Source organism: Chelonoidis abingdonii, chromosome 4, assembly GCF_003597395.2.
Source record: "Chelonoidis abingdonii isolate Lonesome George chromosome 4, CheloAbing_2.0, whole genome shotgun sequence".
Taxonomy (NCBI): domain Eukaryota; kingdom Metazoa; phylum Chordata; order Testudines; family Testudinidae; genus Chelonoidis; species Chelonoidis abingdonii.
The window spans coordinates 59896860-59917344 of record NC_133772.1 but is presented as its reverse complement, the minus strand read 5'-3'; the positions used below and the strand labels follow the sequence as shown (position 1 = coordinate 59917344).

General features: G+C 40.6%; 1 protein-coding gene across 1 annotated transcript in view; it reads right to left on the bottom strand.

The window, feature by feature from the left end:
* DCDC1 (doublecortin domain containing 1) overlaps positions 1-20485 on the bottom strand; it is a 441595-nt gene that overhangs the window by 357269 nt on the left and 63841 nt on the right. The window contains exons 6-7 of the mRNA XM_032768514.2: positions 17596-17801; positions 2385-2478 (exon numbers count right to left, since the gene is read on the bottom strand). Of these exons, the coding sequence (XP_032624405.2) occupies positions 2385-2478; positions 17596-17801 (300 nt within the window). The remainder of the gene's footprint in view (positions 1-2384; positions 2479-17595; positions 17802-20485) is intronic.

The window sequence follows — 20485 nt, the reverse complement described above, 5'->3', positions numbered from 1 at the left end:
TAAAACATTCTTGTAACCTTTTCTTTAAGAAGCTTCAACACTGCATTGTTTGCAGCAAACCTTTTATAGTCAGGTAAGGGCAATGCCCTTGGGCTTTTCTTTGTCCCATGAAATTCCATTTCTGAGATTCAAAATTTTTAAGGACAGAGAGGGCTATTATGATCATCTAGTCTGATATAAACTGTTCAAATCACCACCACTTCCTTTCTCTTGCTTGCATTCCTCAGGAAAATTCTGGCAGCATGGCAAAATAATAATTTAACATGAATATTCTGAGGTTGGGTTGATGACACTGCAAAAGTTGCAGCAGCACTACAAGTTGTTCTGGAAACCTGGGATTTGTGGAGTAGCTGTAGCAGAGGAGTGCTGGAGGAAAAATAATGTGGATGGGCTCTCTTGTTCTGGAAAAATAACATATCCCCAAGATCGAATGCCATCCTCTGGCAGCACCACAATGGGGCAGGAACTCCTCCTCTGTATCTCCTGAGGGCAGAAATAAGCCAGGCTCCTCCTGCACCAGCCACTCCCCGGACCCAGCAGTTCATGTCCACTCTGCGATAATAGCCTTTTGCTACTGCCAGCTAATTTAGTTAGACCTGTTCTCAACTAGAAGCAGTCAGTGCCAAAATGCTGAAGGTTCAGGGCTCAAACTATAATGATGATGATGCATAATGGGGGGTTATTAGAGCTTCTCATAGTAGAACTAATTTTTACCTTTTTTCTTTAAAAAAAACTATGAAAAGTTTATTTTAAAATAATACTATTTAGGTTGCAAACTCAAGCATTTGTGTATCCATACTGTGCACCCCTAAATGAGGCAGGGGTCCTGTGGACAAAATAGTATGTGATCATGTCATTAAAGACTGTATCATAATGTATATGTATAAGGGGGCAGAATTAAGTTTGCATGAACACGGGACAAACAACTTTGTAGTTAGAGCAGGAGTTTTGTAGTTAGACTGCATGAGATATAGATTGCCTTGCTGATGTCAGGAAGGGTACACAGAAGAAACTATTTCCTATCACTCCATTTTAATGCTATCAAATTAACAGCTAATAACATGTGAGAATCATTGAGGTTCTAATCTATAAAAGTGGCTCTGTAAATATTCTCATCAGTTATATATTTATTATTTCTCACTTCTATATTAAATGTACTTAGTTTACTCTTAAAAATATGGTTTTCCTAACTGCTAGTCCTTCAATCCCAGCTTGGAATATGAAGACAAGTTGAGCTCTTTCTGTCTTGTAAATAATAACCTTTTCAAGCATCACTTTTAAAAACTGTAACTTTCATATTCTCTTACTGTGTTTTTGTTTATAATTGATATATTATTTATATAGGGCTCAGTCTTGAACCCTCCTGAGTGCCATGCAAAGGAACAGGGAAACTGTTGGGGAAACATTGCCCGCCACCTACACACCAGTCTGAGCATTAGAGCCAGTCCAGTGTTACCAGCTCCTGTGATTTTATTGTAGCAATTGCAGGCAATTTACTTCAGGCAATAAATTTGTTGCAAGCAATATTTGGAGTTTTTCTTAAAGTCCAGCTGCTGGAGTCACGTGATTACGTAAGAACCTCAGCTTTCTCACCAAAAAAAAAAGTTATAGCCTTTCTTGTTGCAGAGAAAAACTTGCATCCAACGAAGTGGGTATTCACCCACGAAAGCTCATGCTCCAAAAAGTCTGTTGGTCTATAAAGTGCCACAGGACTCTTTGCTGCTTTTAGAGAAAAACTTGAGAATATAAATCCTAAAGATGCAGAAATTAGAAAGCAAATAAAAAAATCCAAATTTATTTTTAAAAATCTCATTATTTTTAAGCCAATCTCAAGTTTTGTGGGATCTTACTCATGATTTTTAAGTATTTGAGGCAATGCTGACAGTACTGTGTCATAGACGATGGGTGCATATGACTTACTTCTCCAAGGAGCTGGAGGAAAGCAGGAACCAGTTTATGACTCTGGCTAGATTGTAAAATTGCACTTCAGCACACACTGCTGTAGGTACTAGTAACACTTTACAAATATATAGTTTAGAACAGTTCTTGGTCTACGAATTTATAATACAAAAAAAAAAGGAGCAATGGCGTTAGCAGACAGAATCATTCTCTGTCAATAATGGAAGGCTGGGTAAAATAAATTGGATAGAACAGTAAATAAATTATGAAAACAAAATACTAAAGATCATGAAGATCATGGCGAAGGTTGTGTGAATGTATTTATTTTCTAGAGTATTTTCAATCTGTGGTGCAATTCCATGCACTTGTCTATATTAGAGATAAAAATGTTGGTTAACTTCAGCCACCACTATTTCTCTCAGAATTCTTTGCATTGGTAAATAAGACTCCAAACACTTATGTGTTTTGCATACAATTCTACTTACCACTGATGAGATCTTCAATTTTTGCTCCATGAATGTTGTACAGATGCTTTGCTGGTGAAGTAAGATTCATTCTTATTGTGCAAGCATCTAAAAACTTCACAAAAACAAAACTGTCTCACTAAAGATGTTTCATGACTAAATTCTATTTAATGCATAAAAAAACTGCAGATCCAATCTTAATCGCTGACAAACCTCATACTTATATGAATGAAATAAAAGCCTGAACACAGTGGTAAACTCATGGTATAAAGCTGTTGGACATTTGATTCTTTCACCGACCTAGACACATGGACAGACTAAGTACACATTACTTAGTACTGACTCTAAATCCAGTAGAATGCACATTTACAACAAGAAAGAAACTGAACATTCCATATTGTTTCTTGGAAAATCCAATTCTACTGAAGCAGGAAAAAAGGCAAAATCATCAAAAAAATCTAGTGTGATAAATAATTTTTACAAAATGTGAAATAAGATGAAATACTGAAAAGTAACAAAAAGATATACTTTTAAATAGATATTGGATAGGACTGTCAACTATAGCAATCATTACAATTATTTTAAAGGATAACAATAATTAAGGCTGCAGATTTGTCACAGCATTTTTTATCAAATATCACAAAGCAGTCATGGTAAATTTAGTAGAAGTCATGAGTTACAAGATTTACAGAGACCTTTCCATGATTTATGATAAAAAAAATGCTGTGACAAATAAAATTCAACTACTCCTCATAGGACAGCATCCTCTTCTGCTGCTGCCTCCTCCTCATTCCGGCACTGCAACCATAAGTAATCTCAGCCTAGTGAGGGGGAGAGGCCTTGGAGGGGAGAAGGGAGCTGGAGAGAAAACTCAACCCACTCTCAGCCTGCAGCAGTGACTCCTGTCCTGAGGGGCTGGCCCTGGCTCCTGGCTCCTAGCTTGCCCTGCACTCACTCCCACAGCAGCAGCTTCTGCTGCTATTCTGGGAATTGCAACCTGGCACACAAGGTCACAGTGCTGCCCAGGTTTGGCTCAGGCCAAACCCAATCAGCATGCTACCCCACCACCAGGTTATAATGCCACTCACTGAAATTTGGCCTGGCCGCCACCCTGTCATGATAGACGGGTGGCTGAGCCAAACCTGAGCAGCGTTGTGAATCTGTGCACCAGGATGCAATGCTGGGCTCAGTCCCACAGGACAGCAGCCACAGCTGCAGGATGAGTTTATTAAACTCACACAAACACAAAAGTCACCGACAAATAGGAAAATGATGTCCATGACATTTTTCCTTACAATGACAAACCTGCAGTCCTGGGATAATATATAATTAAGATACTGCTGTTCACAGGAAAACCTAAGGGCTTGATCCTCAGCTGTTTCATCTCCCCCAATCCTGAAGGCAGCCCCTATTGTCAATTGCTCTAAGCAATCATTTATGTGGGTGACACTTCTCCCTGCCCTCAAGTCCTCAACCTGTCTCAAAACTTCCCCTACATGGAAGGGAAAGCATATGGCATAAAGCTGACTATGCAGGCTTTACAGCACCAGAAATTCCCACTTTCGTCAAGAGAATCACCAGTTGCTCCTTTATGGCAGCTGTAAGTCACCTTTACATCATTCCTGTGGTGCAAAGGAAACTTAACCTGGACTGAGGATCTGGCCCTAAAAACAATTTGTGATATCATCATCAATCATTTGTATTACATGAGAGCCAGGAGGCCACAAAGGAGATTGGGGCCTCTTTGAGGATGTCTACACTGCAATTAAAAACCTATGGTTGGCCCATGCCAGCTGACTCAGGCTCGGGCTCCAGGGCTGACAAATCGCTGTGTAGACCCTTAACCCATAAGGGTTAAGGGTCCCAGAGCTTGGGTTCAGGCCTGTGCCTAACGTCTACACGGTGATTTTTAGCCCTGCAGCCCAAGCCCTACAAGCCTGAGTCAGCTGACCTGGGCCAGTCATGGTGCTTTTATCCCCGTGTAGACATACTGTCAGTGGTAGGTGCAGTAGATATACACATTACAAGACATTCTTCCACAAAGAGCTCACAATTTCAATAAATAAGACAAAGAGTGTAAGGAAATGTTTTCATTCCTTAGTTAACTAAACTACACAAAATATATTTGCCCTGTGTAAAAGCGTTGGGTGTGTAGGCACAGATCTTGGGTTATACTAGAGGTAAAACACAATGTGGCAATATCTTAAGAAGACTGAAGTGACCCAAGCAAATGGCTCCCTTTGGGTGATGGAAGGGTTTTTGACAAACCAGCAGAGGTGAAGACCCTCCTGTGGTATTTGTTGTTGAAGGGAAGCCGTGGGGGCTGGCCTGCCGCTAATACTTTCTAAAATCATAATTCAAAACTCTCAATATATATTAAACTCTAGAAATGTAACCATTGTTTTATTTCATCTCCCATCCATAACTGAACAAAGAGGTTGTTTTTTGTTAATTAATGTAGATAATTAGTACTAGGAAATCGTTTACTCTTTGCATATGATGTCCTGATAGTAAAGATAGAAGTTGTGACTTCCAAATGCTTTGGAAGATTCTGGGGAAATTTGGACAATTAGGTTGCCCATAATCAAGAATATTTAAAATGCAAATGAATAGAGATAAAGGGGCCCTGTTTCAGAAAAAAGACAGTTTTGGAAAATCAAAGCTGTACTATAACATTTCCCCTACTCGTTTGTGTATACTTCTATGTGATTAATATTCAGTGATTCCTTCCATATCTTTGTAGTTTTCGTATATATTGGAAATAAATTGATAATGTTAAAAGAAAAGTGAACATGATAAAAATATTGCAGCAGTCTGGATTATGTAAAATACCTATGACATTTTCAACATCCTGTTATAATTTCATACTGAAGCAATGGGATATTGTGAAAGGATGTACCCGGCGTTCTCTGCCCCCCGCATCAGTGACATTGCTACACTGACAAATCCATCCAAGGAAAAGCATTGCCTAGGAAAGACGGATAGTGAATTTAGATGTCCAAGCACTGCCTAGAGAAGCCTCGTACTGTCAGAACCAACAAGACTAGGGATAAAATAATCCTTGCATGCATAAACATGGGAAACTTGACTAGTAGGAGAGAGGTCATGTTAGCTCTCTATTTGGCAATAGTGTGACCACTGCTGGAATACTGTGTCCAGTTCTGGTGTCCACAAATCAAGGAGGATGCTTATAAAGCAGAATGGGTTCATTGAAGAGCCATGAGAATGATTAAAGAAGTGGAAAACATGCCTTATAGTGATTGAGTTTCTTAAGTCTATCTATTTAGCTTAACAAAAGAAAGGTTGAGGGGTGACTTGATCACACTCTGTAAGTACCTACATGCGGAACAAATATTTAATAACGGAGTCCTCAGTCTAGAAGGCAAAAAGTATAACAAAATCCAATGGCTGGAAATTGAAGCTAGCCAAATTCAGAATGGAATTAAGATGTATATTTTTAAAAATGAGGGTAATTAACCATTGGAATAATTTATTCAGGCTTGTGATGGATTCTCCATTATTGGCAATTTTTAAAATCAAGATTGGATTTTTTTAAAAGATATATTCTAGTCCAAAAAGTAATTATTATGGGGAAGTTCTACAGCCTGTGTTATATAGGTGGTCAGACTAGATTATCACAATGGTCCACTCTGGCCTTGCAATCTAAAATCCTCCAGTGGATATAGGGGCTGGGAGGAGGCAGTGGCAAATCAGACCCCACTAAGGTAAGATAAGATAAGAAGGCTTGTCTGCTTCTTCTGAGAGTGAGTGCTGAGTGAAGCTGAGAGAGGAGAAATGATCACTGGCTCTAACCCAAAACACCCATACCCAGGTTGGAACCTAACAATCAGACTGCAGCTTCAGTAATAGTCTGTGACAAACTGTTTATTTCGTTGTGGAGTTTAAAAGCCCAGACAGGCATTTTTTGGTTGAATTTCAATTAATTGTTACAGGACTAGAAGAGGTTCACTGCACAAGACACCTTGCTCATGAGTTCTGAAAGATATACAGTGGCAACCTCCTATCCTTGAACCTTCAGCTAAAAGCCTTCCTTTGTCCTAAAAACAAAAATCATGTGCAATTAAGAGTTTCATGTGTTTTGGGAATGGTTCTTGGAATCAGTAGCTCCACCATCATGTATGTAGCTTTTTATGGATACTGACATGGATTCCAAGAAGAAAGTCTATAATCAGCTAGAAAGATTTTTATTAAACCAGATTCCACTTTGTGAAGAAGACCAATTCTTAGATTTATTTTCATTTTGTCTTTTTCTTGTGACCTCTACAGTGCCCTCTCACGGCCCATCACATCACAACCTGCCCAGCCTTGACTCTCCACTGGTAGTTTGCTGCCCCTTGAGTGGTAGTGGCACTTTAGCCCTCTGGCCAAGACATATATAAATGCTACCCCTTCTGGAGTATTACAATCCAAATGAAATTAGAAACAAAAAAACAGGATTGTCCAATGAACTTTTATCGGACCCAACCCTTTTATTAAAGTCTTCTCTTCAACAGTCCTTACATCAGCCAGTTACCTATGGTTGGGTCACCCCTTAGAGCAGGAGGACCATCCAACAAGCAAGCAGGGCTGGCTCCAGCGTTTTTGCCACCCCAAGTGGAAAAAAAAAAAGCCACTCACAGCACTTAGGCGGCAGCTCTACCGCTGCCTCTTCATTATTCGGCGGCAATTCGGCAGCAGGTTCTTTCCTCCGAGAGAGACCGAGGGACCCGCCGCTGAATTGCCCCCGAAGATCTGGAAGTGCCGCTCCTTCCCATTGACTGCCCCAAGCACCTGCTTGGTGAGCTGGTGCCTGGAGCCGGCCCTGCCAGCAAGCTAGCTTATCTCTGGGCTTCAGCCAGACTTCTCTCACATCAGGAGAAGCAGCACTCTGCTGTTTTTCCTAGGCAGCCTTGGACTGGGCTAGATCTTCTCCTTTTACCTCTCTATCCATGTCTGACATCTGCTGCAGGTATAGAAAGAAGGGATAAATTGGATCCACAGGCTTTCATTAACCCTCTCATTGCCAGTGTGGGGCCTATCTGCCTAACATGTCCTTATTGTTTCCAAAAATCACAGCATCTAAACCGGGGTAGGCAACCTATGGCATGCATGCCAAAGGCAGCACGCAAGCTGATTTTCAGTGGCACTCACACTGCCTGGATCCTGGCCACTGGTCCGGGGTGCTCTGCATTTTAATTAAGTTTTAATGAAGCTTCTTAACATTTTTAAAACTTGTTACTTTACATTACAACAATAGTAATTAGTTAATATCATTATAGACTATAGAAAGAGACTTGACTGTCGTGAATCTTATTGCCTGCCTACCAAAATAGTAGCCTGTTAACAGATGGAAACTGGTCGCTTTTCTCGAAATGTGTAACCTTAAAAGAGATTCTCATGGAGCTTCCTGGTCCTTACAAGATACCAGCTGCTACTAACAGTCAAAGAATCTTGTCTGTCATACAATTCTTGTTCTTTGTTAATAAGTTGCATGGGTTCTGACCAAGGCCTTGGCCCTGCTCCAAGGGATCTTTGGTCCTCCAGCAATGCAACAGAGGCCAAAAAGGCATGTCAGAAATTTCTGGCAGTTCTGGGCATAATTTAAGTTGTGTGGAGCGGCTGAACATGCCCATGGGATTACAGCGAAAGAAAGCGTGAAGTCAACAGCATTGTGCAGGTCTTCAGACCCATTATTCAGCCCCTTCCTTTAGGTCCTGTACCCAAGCATATCTTGGCTTCACCTAAGGATATTCAATGTATTTCACGGTCCTGGAATTGTAAGAATGGCATTTATAGCCTATTAATCAAATAAGGCCTAAAAGTTTAGTTCTTTTACATACCATATAACTGAGGAGGCTCCAAACTACTGCTTCGCATGCAAGGTCAGATCCTAAACTATATTACCTGCACATCTGCATTTTCCCTGCTGTTTTCTACTCATTTATCATAGCTCTGGAGAGAACCCATTTATGATTTGTTATATCATGCTGGAACACATTTGTCGTAACCCAAATTCCAAGCTTGTTCAAATACAGTGGTATTCTCCAGCAACAGAGCCATTCATGCATTCAGAAACAATTCTATGGAATTCTCTCCCTCAACTATGCTGAAATCCAGTTACTTTAACTTTACAAATAGTATAAATGGCAAAAATAAATTTATGTATTAAAAATCTTTAAGATTTAATATGTAAGGGTTGAGCATCATGAATGGTAAGACAATTCATTTTAAGAAATACAACTTTTGTAGTGTTCTTTAAATTATTATTAGATGCAACAACATGCTTTATTAAGAATGCATGTTCAATACATTGTCCTTTTTTTCTATCGTAACCGACCATAATTCTTAAGCCGTATGAACTATCTATAGTTGTTCTGGAGTTGTGCAGTAGTGTACAGTGAATGAATTTAATGTACAAAAAAAGGTGAATCACGTAGGAATTGTGTGACACAGGCTGAAACGGTCACGAAATGATGCAGTTGAAAATTACCTGTCATTCTTTGAAAGAAATAACATACAGTTAACTTAAAGATGATAGAACTCATGACAATACTCACACTGACCAAGGTGAACATTCACTGTTCAATGGAACTGTTGAAAAGAAACAAGAAGAGGAATAGTGAAGACATTATTCATCTAGTCATACCCATTCCCAGGTCTTCCCAGGTGATGTTCCTTTTTCCAAGTGCTCCCGAAGAACATATAGAAAACCAGTGCTTTGAAAACATGTTTTTTTTTCTCCATTGTGTAAATTGTATAAAAAAAAAAAAGTGTCCCATTATATGAGTTCCATGTTCAACTGTAACATGTACTGTACAGCTACCTTGTCTGCTCCAAGAGCAAACATTCTGCAACTGTCATCATGCACTAGACTTGTGGTATGTCTATCTACCTTCGAGCCGAAGTATAATTCCAGCTTTAGGAGACATACAACATGGTAGCACTGGATCAAGTTTTGCCGTGCTAAAAATAAGTGTAGTCAGGCAGCAGCAATGACAGGTCTATTTTACCAATACTAAGATTAAGCTAGCTGGGTGTGTCTCTCAAACTGGAAATTATACCTTTGAGCTCAGAGTATAAACATACCCTTAGAAGCATATGTTTCTATGCCAAATACAATAAAATGGAAGAAATAACGAAAAAACATTATCCACAAAGCTTTGTATTTCCTTGCTTTTTCTTTCCTTCTTTCATTCCCCATTGCAAGTTAGAGTAGCTTCAGGATTGCTGTAACATGGACTGGAAGATAACAGTTCAGAAGGGGCTGCACCACCAGCCAGGATTGCCAAAGTACATTGTACTCCAAACTCCTTAGCTGCTGCCTAAGGCAGATTTAAGTTTGGAGAGATGCAAAGGGGGGTTAGTAGTTGAGTATCTAGTTTATATTTTCAAAATGCCTTCCAGGGATTTCATCCTAAGTTTGGTAAACAGAATTATGTGTTTTTATAGGTCATTGAAGTTACAGAAACATCTTATGTATTCTTTAGTTAAGACCTCAGAGAAACTACTGAGCTCTGAATTTCCAGAAAGCTGCCCTTTGATAAGAAAACAGTTGCAAACTTGTCCAGCATATGTCCTATAACAGGGGTTCTCAAACTGGGGGTTGCGAGCTGTCAACCACCACCTCCAACCCCATTTTGCCTCCAGCATTTATAATAGTGCTAAATATGAAAAAAAGTATTTTTAATTTATTTGGCAGGGTGGGGCTTGCTGTGTGAAAGGAGTCACCAATACAAAAGTTTGAGAACCACTGTCCTATAAATGCTAATCTGAGTTAGACTGCATACAGATTCGGGGCCTCCAGTTTCTGAATGGAGTAGCACTCACGGCTGGCTACACCACAACAGAAGCTAAAAAAAGGAGATAATGTCAGAGGCACATGGCACACACGGGACCAATGCAGTGCTTCTTGCATCCAAAGGCACACTTGGAACTGAAGTATTCTGTATGAAAGCATCTCTTGAAGTGACCTCTAGAATTGCACTCTTTCTCACCGGGGCCTATGTCAATACTTCTAAATAGCTGAGCACTTTGAATCATTTTGCTGCTGTTGCTTCTAGAGGAGTCCAAGGCTCTCAAGTTCCTGTCTCTTTGAAAACAGCTTTGACTGTTTACATTCCACAAGGCAGATGCCTGAACCAAAGTGTTCAGATCCAATAGATGTGAAGACAGTTTGAATTTAGAACGACTGGGGAGGGGGAGGGAGGATGCAGTAATTAAAGTTATGACTGTGACATATTTTCAGCTACTAGATTAAAGTTCCCTTTTTTGCTATTTGTCAGTTTTGTCTTGCATATTATAAATGAGAATTATGTGAATGATGTCTTGCAAGGATAGCCTTCCAAAGACAGTCAATCACATGGGATCAATTTATCCTTGTGAAAAATAAATCAAGTTGAAAATTTGCTGTTTACCTCAAGCATCAGCAAAGCAGAGATATAATATATCATAACACAGTCTCTAAAAGTTTCTTAAGTGAAGAGGAAAGATAAATATAACACTTTTTAATCAAAGATTAACCAAAGTAAATATAAAAACTTCTCTGACAGATTTAACCCTTTTGGTACTCACTTTCCCCCTCCCTCACCCTTAATAACTATTTCATTCCTGTGTTTTCAATGGAGCTTGAAATAAACATGGCTCTTACGCTTCAGCATCATAGAATGGTATCAGCATAGCTGTATTCTTTTTTAGGTCTAGTCCAGTGGTCAAAGTTCTTTTTGATCCGGGTACTAACCACACATTGTTTGTTTTTAAAATTTGGCTGGACAAACAACAAAACAGATGTATTTTACCAAGAGGACAATCCTTCAGTTATTATGAATTTTTAGGACCAAACTCTGACCTCTTAAAGAGTGCTGATTTATATTCCAGGGGATTTTGCTACCTAGATGAATCTCAAATAGGCAACAGTGAATGTTGAAAGTCATATTGTAACAGGTGACTATAACTGGTAAAACTGGTTGTAAATTTCAGCACCAGCTACTTTTATAGGATAATTATGAACTTTAGATTGCAAGTTCTTTAAGACTGGGAATGACTATTTTATCATATGTCCATATTGTGCTTAGCACAATAGGACACTGATTAGGATATGTAGGTGTTACTACAATATACAATAATAAATAAATAATAATAACAGAGTACTTTCCAAAAGAATTGTGAAGTCAGAATGATCTCTAACCACTTGACAAGTCACTAATCACATTCCTGTCCTCAACTTTTTATGCTGAACTTCAGAATATCCTCTTTTTAGATTCTTAAATTATCTCTTCACAAAATGACCAAATCACACAATTTAAACAATTATGAGGAATTGAGAAGAGAGGAGATCTCACAAGTACACCCTGGCCTTTTGTAGCATTCAGCACTTGAAGAAAGAGGTAAAGTAGCTATTTAATAATGGTGACATTTCCTTATTCTTGAAATATATTCTCTGTTATTGCTGAAGGGGCTTAATTATTATTTTTCTACTGTAAATAGAAGTCATTATATAAAAACCTAAGAGGTGAATTAATAGATATTATATAAACATTTGAAAAAATACTTATTGATAACTTAGATGTTTTCTGCATTTTGCAGCTTGTTATGTGTTTAATATTTTTTTCCTTTTGCCAATTTTCCAAATATCCTTATTTCTAGTTTATTTTAATTGTGAAATGTACCTGGATAGGCTGTTTACTTCACTGGTCCTGTTCAGAGGGAAAATAAGAGAAAAAAAACAGTAAATCCCTGAATGAGTTAAAAATGCCTACCTGGCATGCCCAATCAGTAGATTTGCTGTTATAAGGTTAGCAGTGCCTCCACAGGAGGTCCACATAATGAATAAATGAAAATGGGAGAATTTCGCACAATCTGATTAATCTGGCTTGTGGACAGCTGAGATACAGCCAATCGTGGTGACATAATCTCATCTATCAGATTAGAAAAGAGATGGTCACTACTGGGGTCATGGTTGGAGAGCAAAATGGAGGAAATGTTCTACGTCCCTGAGCAAAGATGCAGCAGATATCTGATGGGGTCAACCCAGTATTTGTGGGGTGGACCCACTTTCCCTTGGTGGATGAAGGCTAACGAAAGTCCTATGACTGGTGGTTACTGACTCATCCATGGGAGCAGGATATCCTCATAGCTTTAAGTGTGATTCTATTCTGAAAAATGACCATGTACGGCAGCACCGTCTTATTCAACAGATTATTCTTGTTGTGTATTTAGTCCTATTTGCTTATTTTAGAGATAAAAGTAAATTTCGATAGCTTTATCACATTAGCCACATAGTGAGCTGGATTCGATTCCTTCTTTTATTTAAACAGAGTTGTACAAACTGGCCTTCCCTGGCCAAGTGTCAAGAAAAGGCAATTTTCAGTTCTGATCAGAGCTCTACAGGACTCCACCAATAGACTTTTGCATGCAAAAGGAAATGGATCAGCACTTTTCTTCATTGCCTTGGGCCAGCCCACCCTCTGATAGGCTATTTTTATCCTCTTCAGAAGTGTCCAAGGAGTTTGTACATGTCTTGACATATTGGTTTTCCGGTTCCTGGAAGACTATGCGACCAAGGTCTTGCAGCCAGGCAGTTAATATGGGCCTAAATGTTCAGAGGTTTATTCATTATTTAAAAATATTTTCTCGTTTTAAGCATCTCTAATTTTTTAATTTTTTATGGGAGTGTTATTAAGATAAAGGTTGACCAACTTCTGGCACAGCTGAACCTTCCTGGCTTTTTAGACGTGACTCAGTCAGGCTTCAGACAGAGTAATGGCACTGAATAAATCCTGTTTAATATGGTTGATTTCATGCTGGTAATAGGGGAAAAAAACACCTGTTCTTGTTAATTGTGTTTCAAAAGTCTTTCATTTTCTTGACTAGAAGTTGGTGACAAGACTGAAGTTCTAGGCAGATGAGGCTGATCTCAAGTGGCTGTGCTCGTTGTGAAGGAGAGGATGCAGAGGATGGTTATTTTCACCTAAAGGGGTCTTCTACAAGGTGCTGTTAGTATATCCCCCCCCCCATGCAATAAGCATATGAAGTCACAGTAGGAGCTCTTCTGGAGATAAAGGTATGGACCTACTGTTTGAATAGTGTCCCCAGTATTATTATTAGGCTTTTCTATGGTGCCCATCACTATGTTATCTGAATTTGTCCTCATAATATCCTGTAAAGTAGAGCAGTATCATTATCTCCATTTTACAGATGGAGAATAGTAGCAAAAAGAGATTGAGTGTCTTGCCCAATGTCACAGAAGACGTTTTTGGCAGAGCTGTGAGGAGCCAGAGAAATACTGGAATGAGGAAGAAAAGAGGGTGTATTTGTGAGGAAGATAAAATGACAAGCAAAGGAAGGAGAGTGAGGAAGAAAATGAAAGGGAAGGAGACAATCAGAAGAGAAGAGACCAAAAGGCTGAAAATGAAAGACAGAAAAAAAAGCATAAAGTGATCAACAAAAGCAACAGAGATATACTAAATTACACTTTGAAAAATATATTTAATAGAAAACTGAATGATTATGTTCAAATTAAACAAACAAATATTATGCACGTACAAAAGATTGAATTCCCTCAGAAGCTCCTTTCTCCTCTATAACTGTACATAGCAAGACCAAAAATGCCTGGGTGTTCTTTTATCCCTGATTCAAAAATGAAAAATATGCTGTTTAAATTTACCAGAAATGTTATGTGAGGGAGATATCTTGGTGGGTGGGACAGAGGATTTTATTCACCCGCTAGCAAATTACTTATTTTATGGATTGTGCAAAAGATATTGCTTGGCCTGCTTGCCTGAACATGCTAGTCCAGTCCTGCCTGTAGGTACACAGGCTGCCTCCATTTGCTTGAACCAGTCCTGAACTTTCCAGTCAGAAGGCAGCTTCTCAGAATGATTTTTATGTAAGAAATATAAGTTTAAGGTTTTGTATAATTTCTTTTTGTAAATTAGCATCAGTGCTCATAGTAGTAAAAACTGTAATACATTCCTCAATATGGGAAGATTTTAATGCCCCATAGTCCATAGTAAGACAGAAAAAAGATGTTTAGTCTCTTTCTCACTGGGTAATTATATAGTCCTTATGTCTGTAATATCTTAAGCCTTGTCTACACAAACAACTAGTTAGCAGCAAGTTGGTGTCTGAATCTAACCTGAACTAGCCTGCTGCAGATTGTGTGGATCCTGCACGTTAACAGTTCCTTAATGCACTCTGATTGGTCCTGTTTCAAAGAGGACTAGATCAAAGCACATTAATGAATTGTGAATGTGCATCAGCAGGGTTCACACAGACAGTTAGTCCAAAGTAGGCTACTGCAGGGAGATTCACACCCCAGCTTGCCACAAAATAAATATTTATGTAGACAGTCCCTAAGTGCCTGAATTTTCAGCTCTCTTACAATCTTTATTTTTCAAATGGGACCCAATGGAATTCAAAGGAATTCATAAATCAAAGAGGATGGAATGTCAATGCTTCAGACATCCAATCCAATGCCCAATCTTTCCAGAGACAAGTAGGATGTGAATTGGGCTGTAAGACTGTAAAAAGATTATACATACCTTTTCAGACTTATTTAAAAGATAACATGGAATAATGACAGAAATCCTGACAGTGTGATTTATTGATACTGTGTCTTTTGAAAACTACCAATACACTTATGGATTTGCCTGATTATTTAAGTATTTGTTGTTATAAGACCATACATAAAGAGAACACATTAACCCACCAGCAGCACAAGAAGAAGAACCCCACATGGACTCCTCCTGAGGGTCGAAACGACAGTCTGGACCTATACATTGAACGCTTCCGCCGACGTGCACAGGCAGAAATCGTGGAAAAACAATATCGCTTGCCTCATAATCTAAGTCGTGCAGAATGCAATGCCATCCACAGCCTCAGAAACCACCCTGACCATTATCATCAAAGAGGCTGATAAAGGAGGTGCTGTGTCATCATGAACAGGTCTGACTACCAAAAGGAGGCTGCCAGACAACTCTCCAATACCAATACACTAAGAAACTGCACCATCTACTCAGGACACTCCCTACACTAACACCGGAAGAAATCAACACACCCTCAGAGCCCCGTCCAGGGTTATTCTATCTACTACCCAAGATCCACAAACCCGGAAATCCTGGACGCCCCATTATCTCAGGCATTGGCACTCTCTCTGAAGGACTGTCTGGATATGTGGACTCTCTACTCAGACCCTATGCCACCAGCACTCCCAGCTATCTCCGTGACACCATTGATTTCCTGAGGAAACTACAATGCATTGGTCCCCTCCCAGAAAACACCACCTACCCACCAAGTGGATTAGAGGGTCCTCTACACAAACATCCAACACAGATGGAAATACAACGTCAAGAGCCAGTATCCGCTGAGATGAAGCCACGCACAACTGCTGCTGAGAGCTCTGTGCCTTTATAATCTCACACACAACTATTCCAAATTTTGATGACAATATCTATACTCCAAGATCAGTTGGCACTGCTAATGGCACCCCATGCCCACATATGCCAATATTTTTATGCTGACCTGAACAACGCACTTCCTCAGCTCTCGTCCACTTCACGCCCCTTCTCTACCTCAGCTAAATTGATGACTCTTCATACTGGACCATTAGGAAGGAGACTGGAAAATTCCACCGATGTGTCGAATCTTCCAGTTCACCTCAACCTCAGTCGCTGGACCAGTCTAGCATGGGAGGTCCACTTTCTACGACACCACGCTCAAATAGTGATGGCTCAACATTAACACCACCCATATTCGAAAACCTACCAACCGCTATGCCTACCTTCATGCCTCCAGCTCCATCCCGGGCACAATCTCACCGATTCCCATTGCTACAGCCAACACGGAGGTACAACCCCATTGTCGTAACCCTCAGGAACAGAGACCACACCTACAAAATCTCACACCCAAAAAGGCAAATTCTCAAAACTACATATCCACGGAGGAAATTAGGAACAATCAACGACCAAAGCCCTCAGCTACTGCAAGGACAAACCAAGAAGAAACCACAAACTCCACTGGCCATCACATACACCACCCAGCTACACCCCTAACCGCATCATTCAGGGATCTTAAGCAAACCCATCCTGACAATGATCCCACAACTCTACACAGGCCTTGGGTTGGCAGGCCAATCCTCGCCACGACACTGCCAACCTGAAACGTATTCTCACCAGTAAGCTGACACCACACTCACAGTAACGAATCATACCCAGGAACCAATCCAGCACACAACCTCGATGCAATCTCGCCCACAGCTAAATCATCGACCAGCGAGCACACATCACAGGACCTAACCAACAGCCACACCATACCGATTCATTCACTCGAACACACAATGTAAATACACCATCATATCGCCAGCATGCCCTCTGTATGTACATCGGCAAAACTGGGCAGTCTCTTACCAGGATATCAGAAATTCATATAGGAAGCAATATACACAAACCCTGTGAGAAGCACTTCAACCCCCTGGCCACTATGACAGACCTTAAGGTGGCATCCTGCGCAAAAAACTTCGAGACCAGACTTCAAAGAGAACTGCTGAGACTCAGTTCATCTGCAAATTGACACCATCAACTCAGGATTGACACAGAGCTGTGAATGGCATTGCCACTACAGAAACAGTTTCTCCTCTTTGTTCACACCCAGCTTGCTAGAAACGGGCACTCATCTCCCTGATTGAATAACCTCGTGTAGTCTCTTAGCTCTTGGCTAGCAATTAATACCTGCCCTGGAAATTCACTACATCATCTGACAACGCTCGGGTACCACGAAAGCCTCTCTCCAAAACGTCGTTTCCTATAAGGTGCCACAGGATTCTCTGCTGCTTTTACACATTAACTCAGAAACTATTAAATTGCCAAGGAAGTCTTTAGTAGAGGAAAAGGATTTTTGCTTCTACTGTGTTTTTAGGAGTATTATACTGTATAATTATGCCATTTTAGTAATTTAAGACAAACTATATTGTGTACTTTCTCTAAAATATTAAATCAAATCTATAATCTAATCAAATAATTATTTGGAATAAAGAATAATTAACGTGGAGGACTGAACAGGGTGATCAGATAGCAAGTGTGAAAAATCGGGACAGGGGGCGGGGGGTAATAGGAATCTATTTAAGAAAAAGACCCAAAAATTAGGACCGTCCCTATAAAATCGGGACATCTGGTCATCCTAGGAGTGAGGACAATTTTTTTTCCCAGGAAACTTGGGCTGTTCAATAAACAAAGTTTACCTTTTCAATTTGGTCCTGTGTTGCAATAATCTCATGGCCATCCTGCCCAGAGCAATTCTTAAACACCAAAATCCTGAGTGAGGACTTCTCAATAAGCTTCTTCATGCGATTGGAAAGGGTAGGCTTGGTTTTCCTTCTCTTGGCACCAGTAGGAAGAACCAGACCATTCATTGTCCAAGTTACTTTCTTCATTAATGACAGATGGTCTGGAAGAAAAGTGGAAAAAAACGTAAAGTAAATATTTGGCTTCAAAATTAAATATGGACACATCATACTCTCCTTTCCCTATTATATTAATAATACACACTGGCCTGTCTCCATGTAGATGCTGGTATTTTCTGAAATACTACCACATGCTTCCCACTAACCATGACATAAGTTGTAGCAAGCTGTCTCCACTGATAGCCTGCATAAATCATCATTCCTGAAGGGAACAGATGTTCAGGGTATGAAAGAGTAATACTATAATTTAGTCATAATTAAAATTCACCCTTAGCATGCTTCTATCACCGACCAGAGAGGAGTATTTAGCTTTTCACCTACAAAAAAAACTGCTTCCCATCTCTTCTGCTTCAGGAAAATTAACCCTGTTCCTTAACTTGTACAATGTTTGAGTTCCACATCTGACATTGCATCCCACAAAGGATGCTATTTTTCCTCCTTAACAGCTGATTTCCTTGCATCCTTAAAAGGATGACCTCTACCTAGTGCCACAGCACAGAATATATTTGCAACTACATGTAAAATCTTGAACCCTTACTGGAATTGCCATATAGGAAAGTAAATTGTAGAAAATATGTTGCTACAGATTAAAACCAGGCCAGTAAACACACTATTTTTGTCAGTAATAATTTAGACTCATCTACACATTTTCAAAAAGAGTTCAGGGACTAAGCCATTTAACTCCCATTGATGTTAATGAGAGCTGCGTTACTAAATCACCACATATCACTTTGAAAATATAAGGATCACATTGCCATTAGTGCTGGATAACGTGTTAAGTGAATGCCACTGTTCGTTCTTTCTTTGGAGAGTGGGTTTCAATTCACAAATCTTTAACATAATATGCATTAGAGTTATTCTATTATGGAATATATAGAGCATGTCAACATGTTTGTTTTCATTAAAATTACAATAATAAATTGGCAGTGCTTCTTGCTGCAACCTGCATTTATTTTAGAAGGACACTCTCTCTTTTGTCCCTCAAGGACATAGCTATGTACAGTGCAGCTGGAAAGGTCCTAATTTATTCAGGGGCTTCGTTTCCCAAATAAATATCCTCAGTGGGTACCTGTCTGTAGAAACTCAACTGCTCCGATTCTCTAGTATGGGCCGATCCTCAGCCAGTTTACATGGGGTTGACCTGTTGACTTCAGCAGAGCTATACTGATTTACAGCCACTGAAGATCTGATTCTATAAAACCATCTCATCTGCAATCTTTCAGAAGTGGTGTGCCAAGTCTTCATTTATTCACTCTGATTTAAGGCTCCGCGTGCCAGTAATACATTTTAAGTTTTTAGAAGGTCTCTATGTCTATAATATATAACTAAACTATTGTTGTATGTAAAGTGAATATGGTTTTTAAAATGTTTAAGAAGCTTCATTTAAAATTAAATTAAAATGCAGAGGCCCCTGGACCTGAGTGCCACTGAAAATCAGCTTGCGTGCCGCTTTCGGCAAGCATGCCATAGGTTGCCTACCCCTGATCTAATCTAATGGTGGTCAGTGGGTGGCATTTTGGAATGTTTGTTCTCAGCCTAGAAGTGAATTTCATTTTTTTAAGTCTTTGCACTTCTGAGCATTTTCTATTTTCTGCCTCACATTAATATCCTCCCTCCCTTAGGAGGTTCTTTACATTTCTGGTAGAACTCATGAATTTCCTGTTTTTCCCACTTTTAAAACAGCTATCCTTAAGGCACACACAGCAACTCACATTGGGAAGTGGGATAGTCTTGGGCCTTTTGTTGTCACTGTGAAAATCCATCCAGATTTGGCCAAGTTATGAGCACGTGCACAAGCTCTGAACTTGTTAGAGACTTACTGTTATATCTCCCTACACTCCATCTGCTGTGAGTAGGCCCTAGCCCCACAGCACTAGCCCCTTCATGCCAAATGCACTGAGCATGCTCCAGCCCCATGGAGCTATATAAATGCCGACTACACTCAGACTCTTACAGGGTGGACACAGAGCAAGAATTCCAGATAGGACATAGATGAATCATCAAGTGGCTCTGTAGTGAGGCGCCCTGGCTCCCCACAACGCCTGAGAAGGACGGGACAGAACTGACGCCGGAGTGGGCGGAGCCACCGCCGCCTGTCCCCGCCCCCCGGAAGTCCAGGGGCGGGACAGGAAGTATAAAGGCCCGGCCCCAGCGCTCAGTTAGGCTGCCGGAGAGGACAGACGCTGGTGCTCGAGCTCCCGCCGGGCCCAGCCTACCCTGTGCTTCCTACTCTGAAGAGCACTGGCCGAGCCTGCCTCGTGCTTGCTACCCTGAGGAGCACTGGCTGAGCCTTCCCCATGCCTGGTACCCGGAGGAGCACTGGCCAAGCCTACCCCATGCCCGGTATCCAGAGGAGCTGCCTGAGCTTCCCTACGCCCGGTACCCAGAGGAGCGGCCTGAGCTTCCCTACGCACGGTATCCAGAGGAGCGGCCTGAGCTTCCCTACGCCCGGTACCCCGAGGCGCTGCCTGAGCTTCCCTACGACCGGGATCCTGAGGAGACCATGGTCTGGGACTCACCAGACGACGCCGGCGAGAGACAGGTACCCAGAGACGAGGAGGTCAGAAGTGGCCCGGGGGTAGCCGACCCTGGTTTGGCTCCCGAAGAGCCTGAACCCATGTCAGTGTGTTGCGGCCAGGATCCCCACTGACAGCAGCGTGCCTTTGCC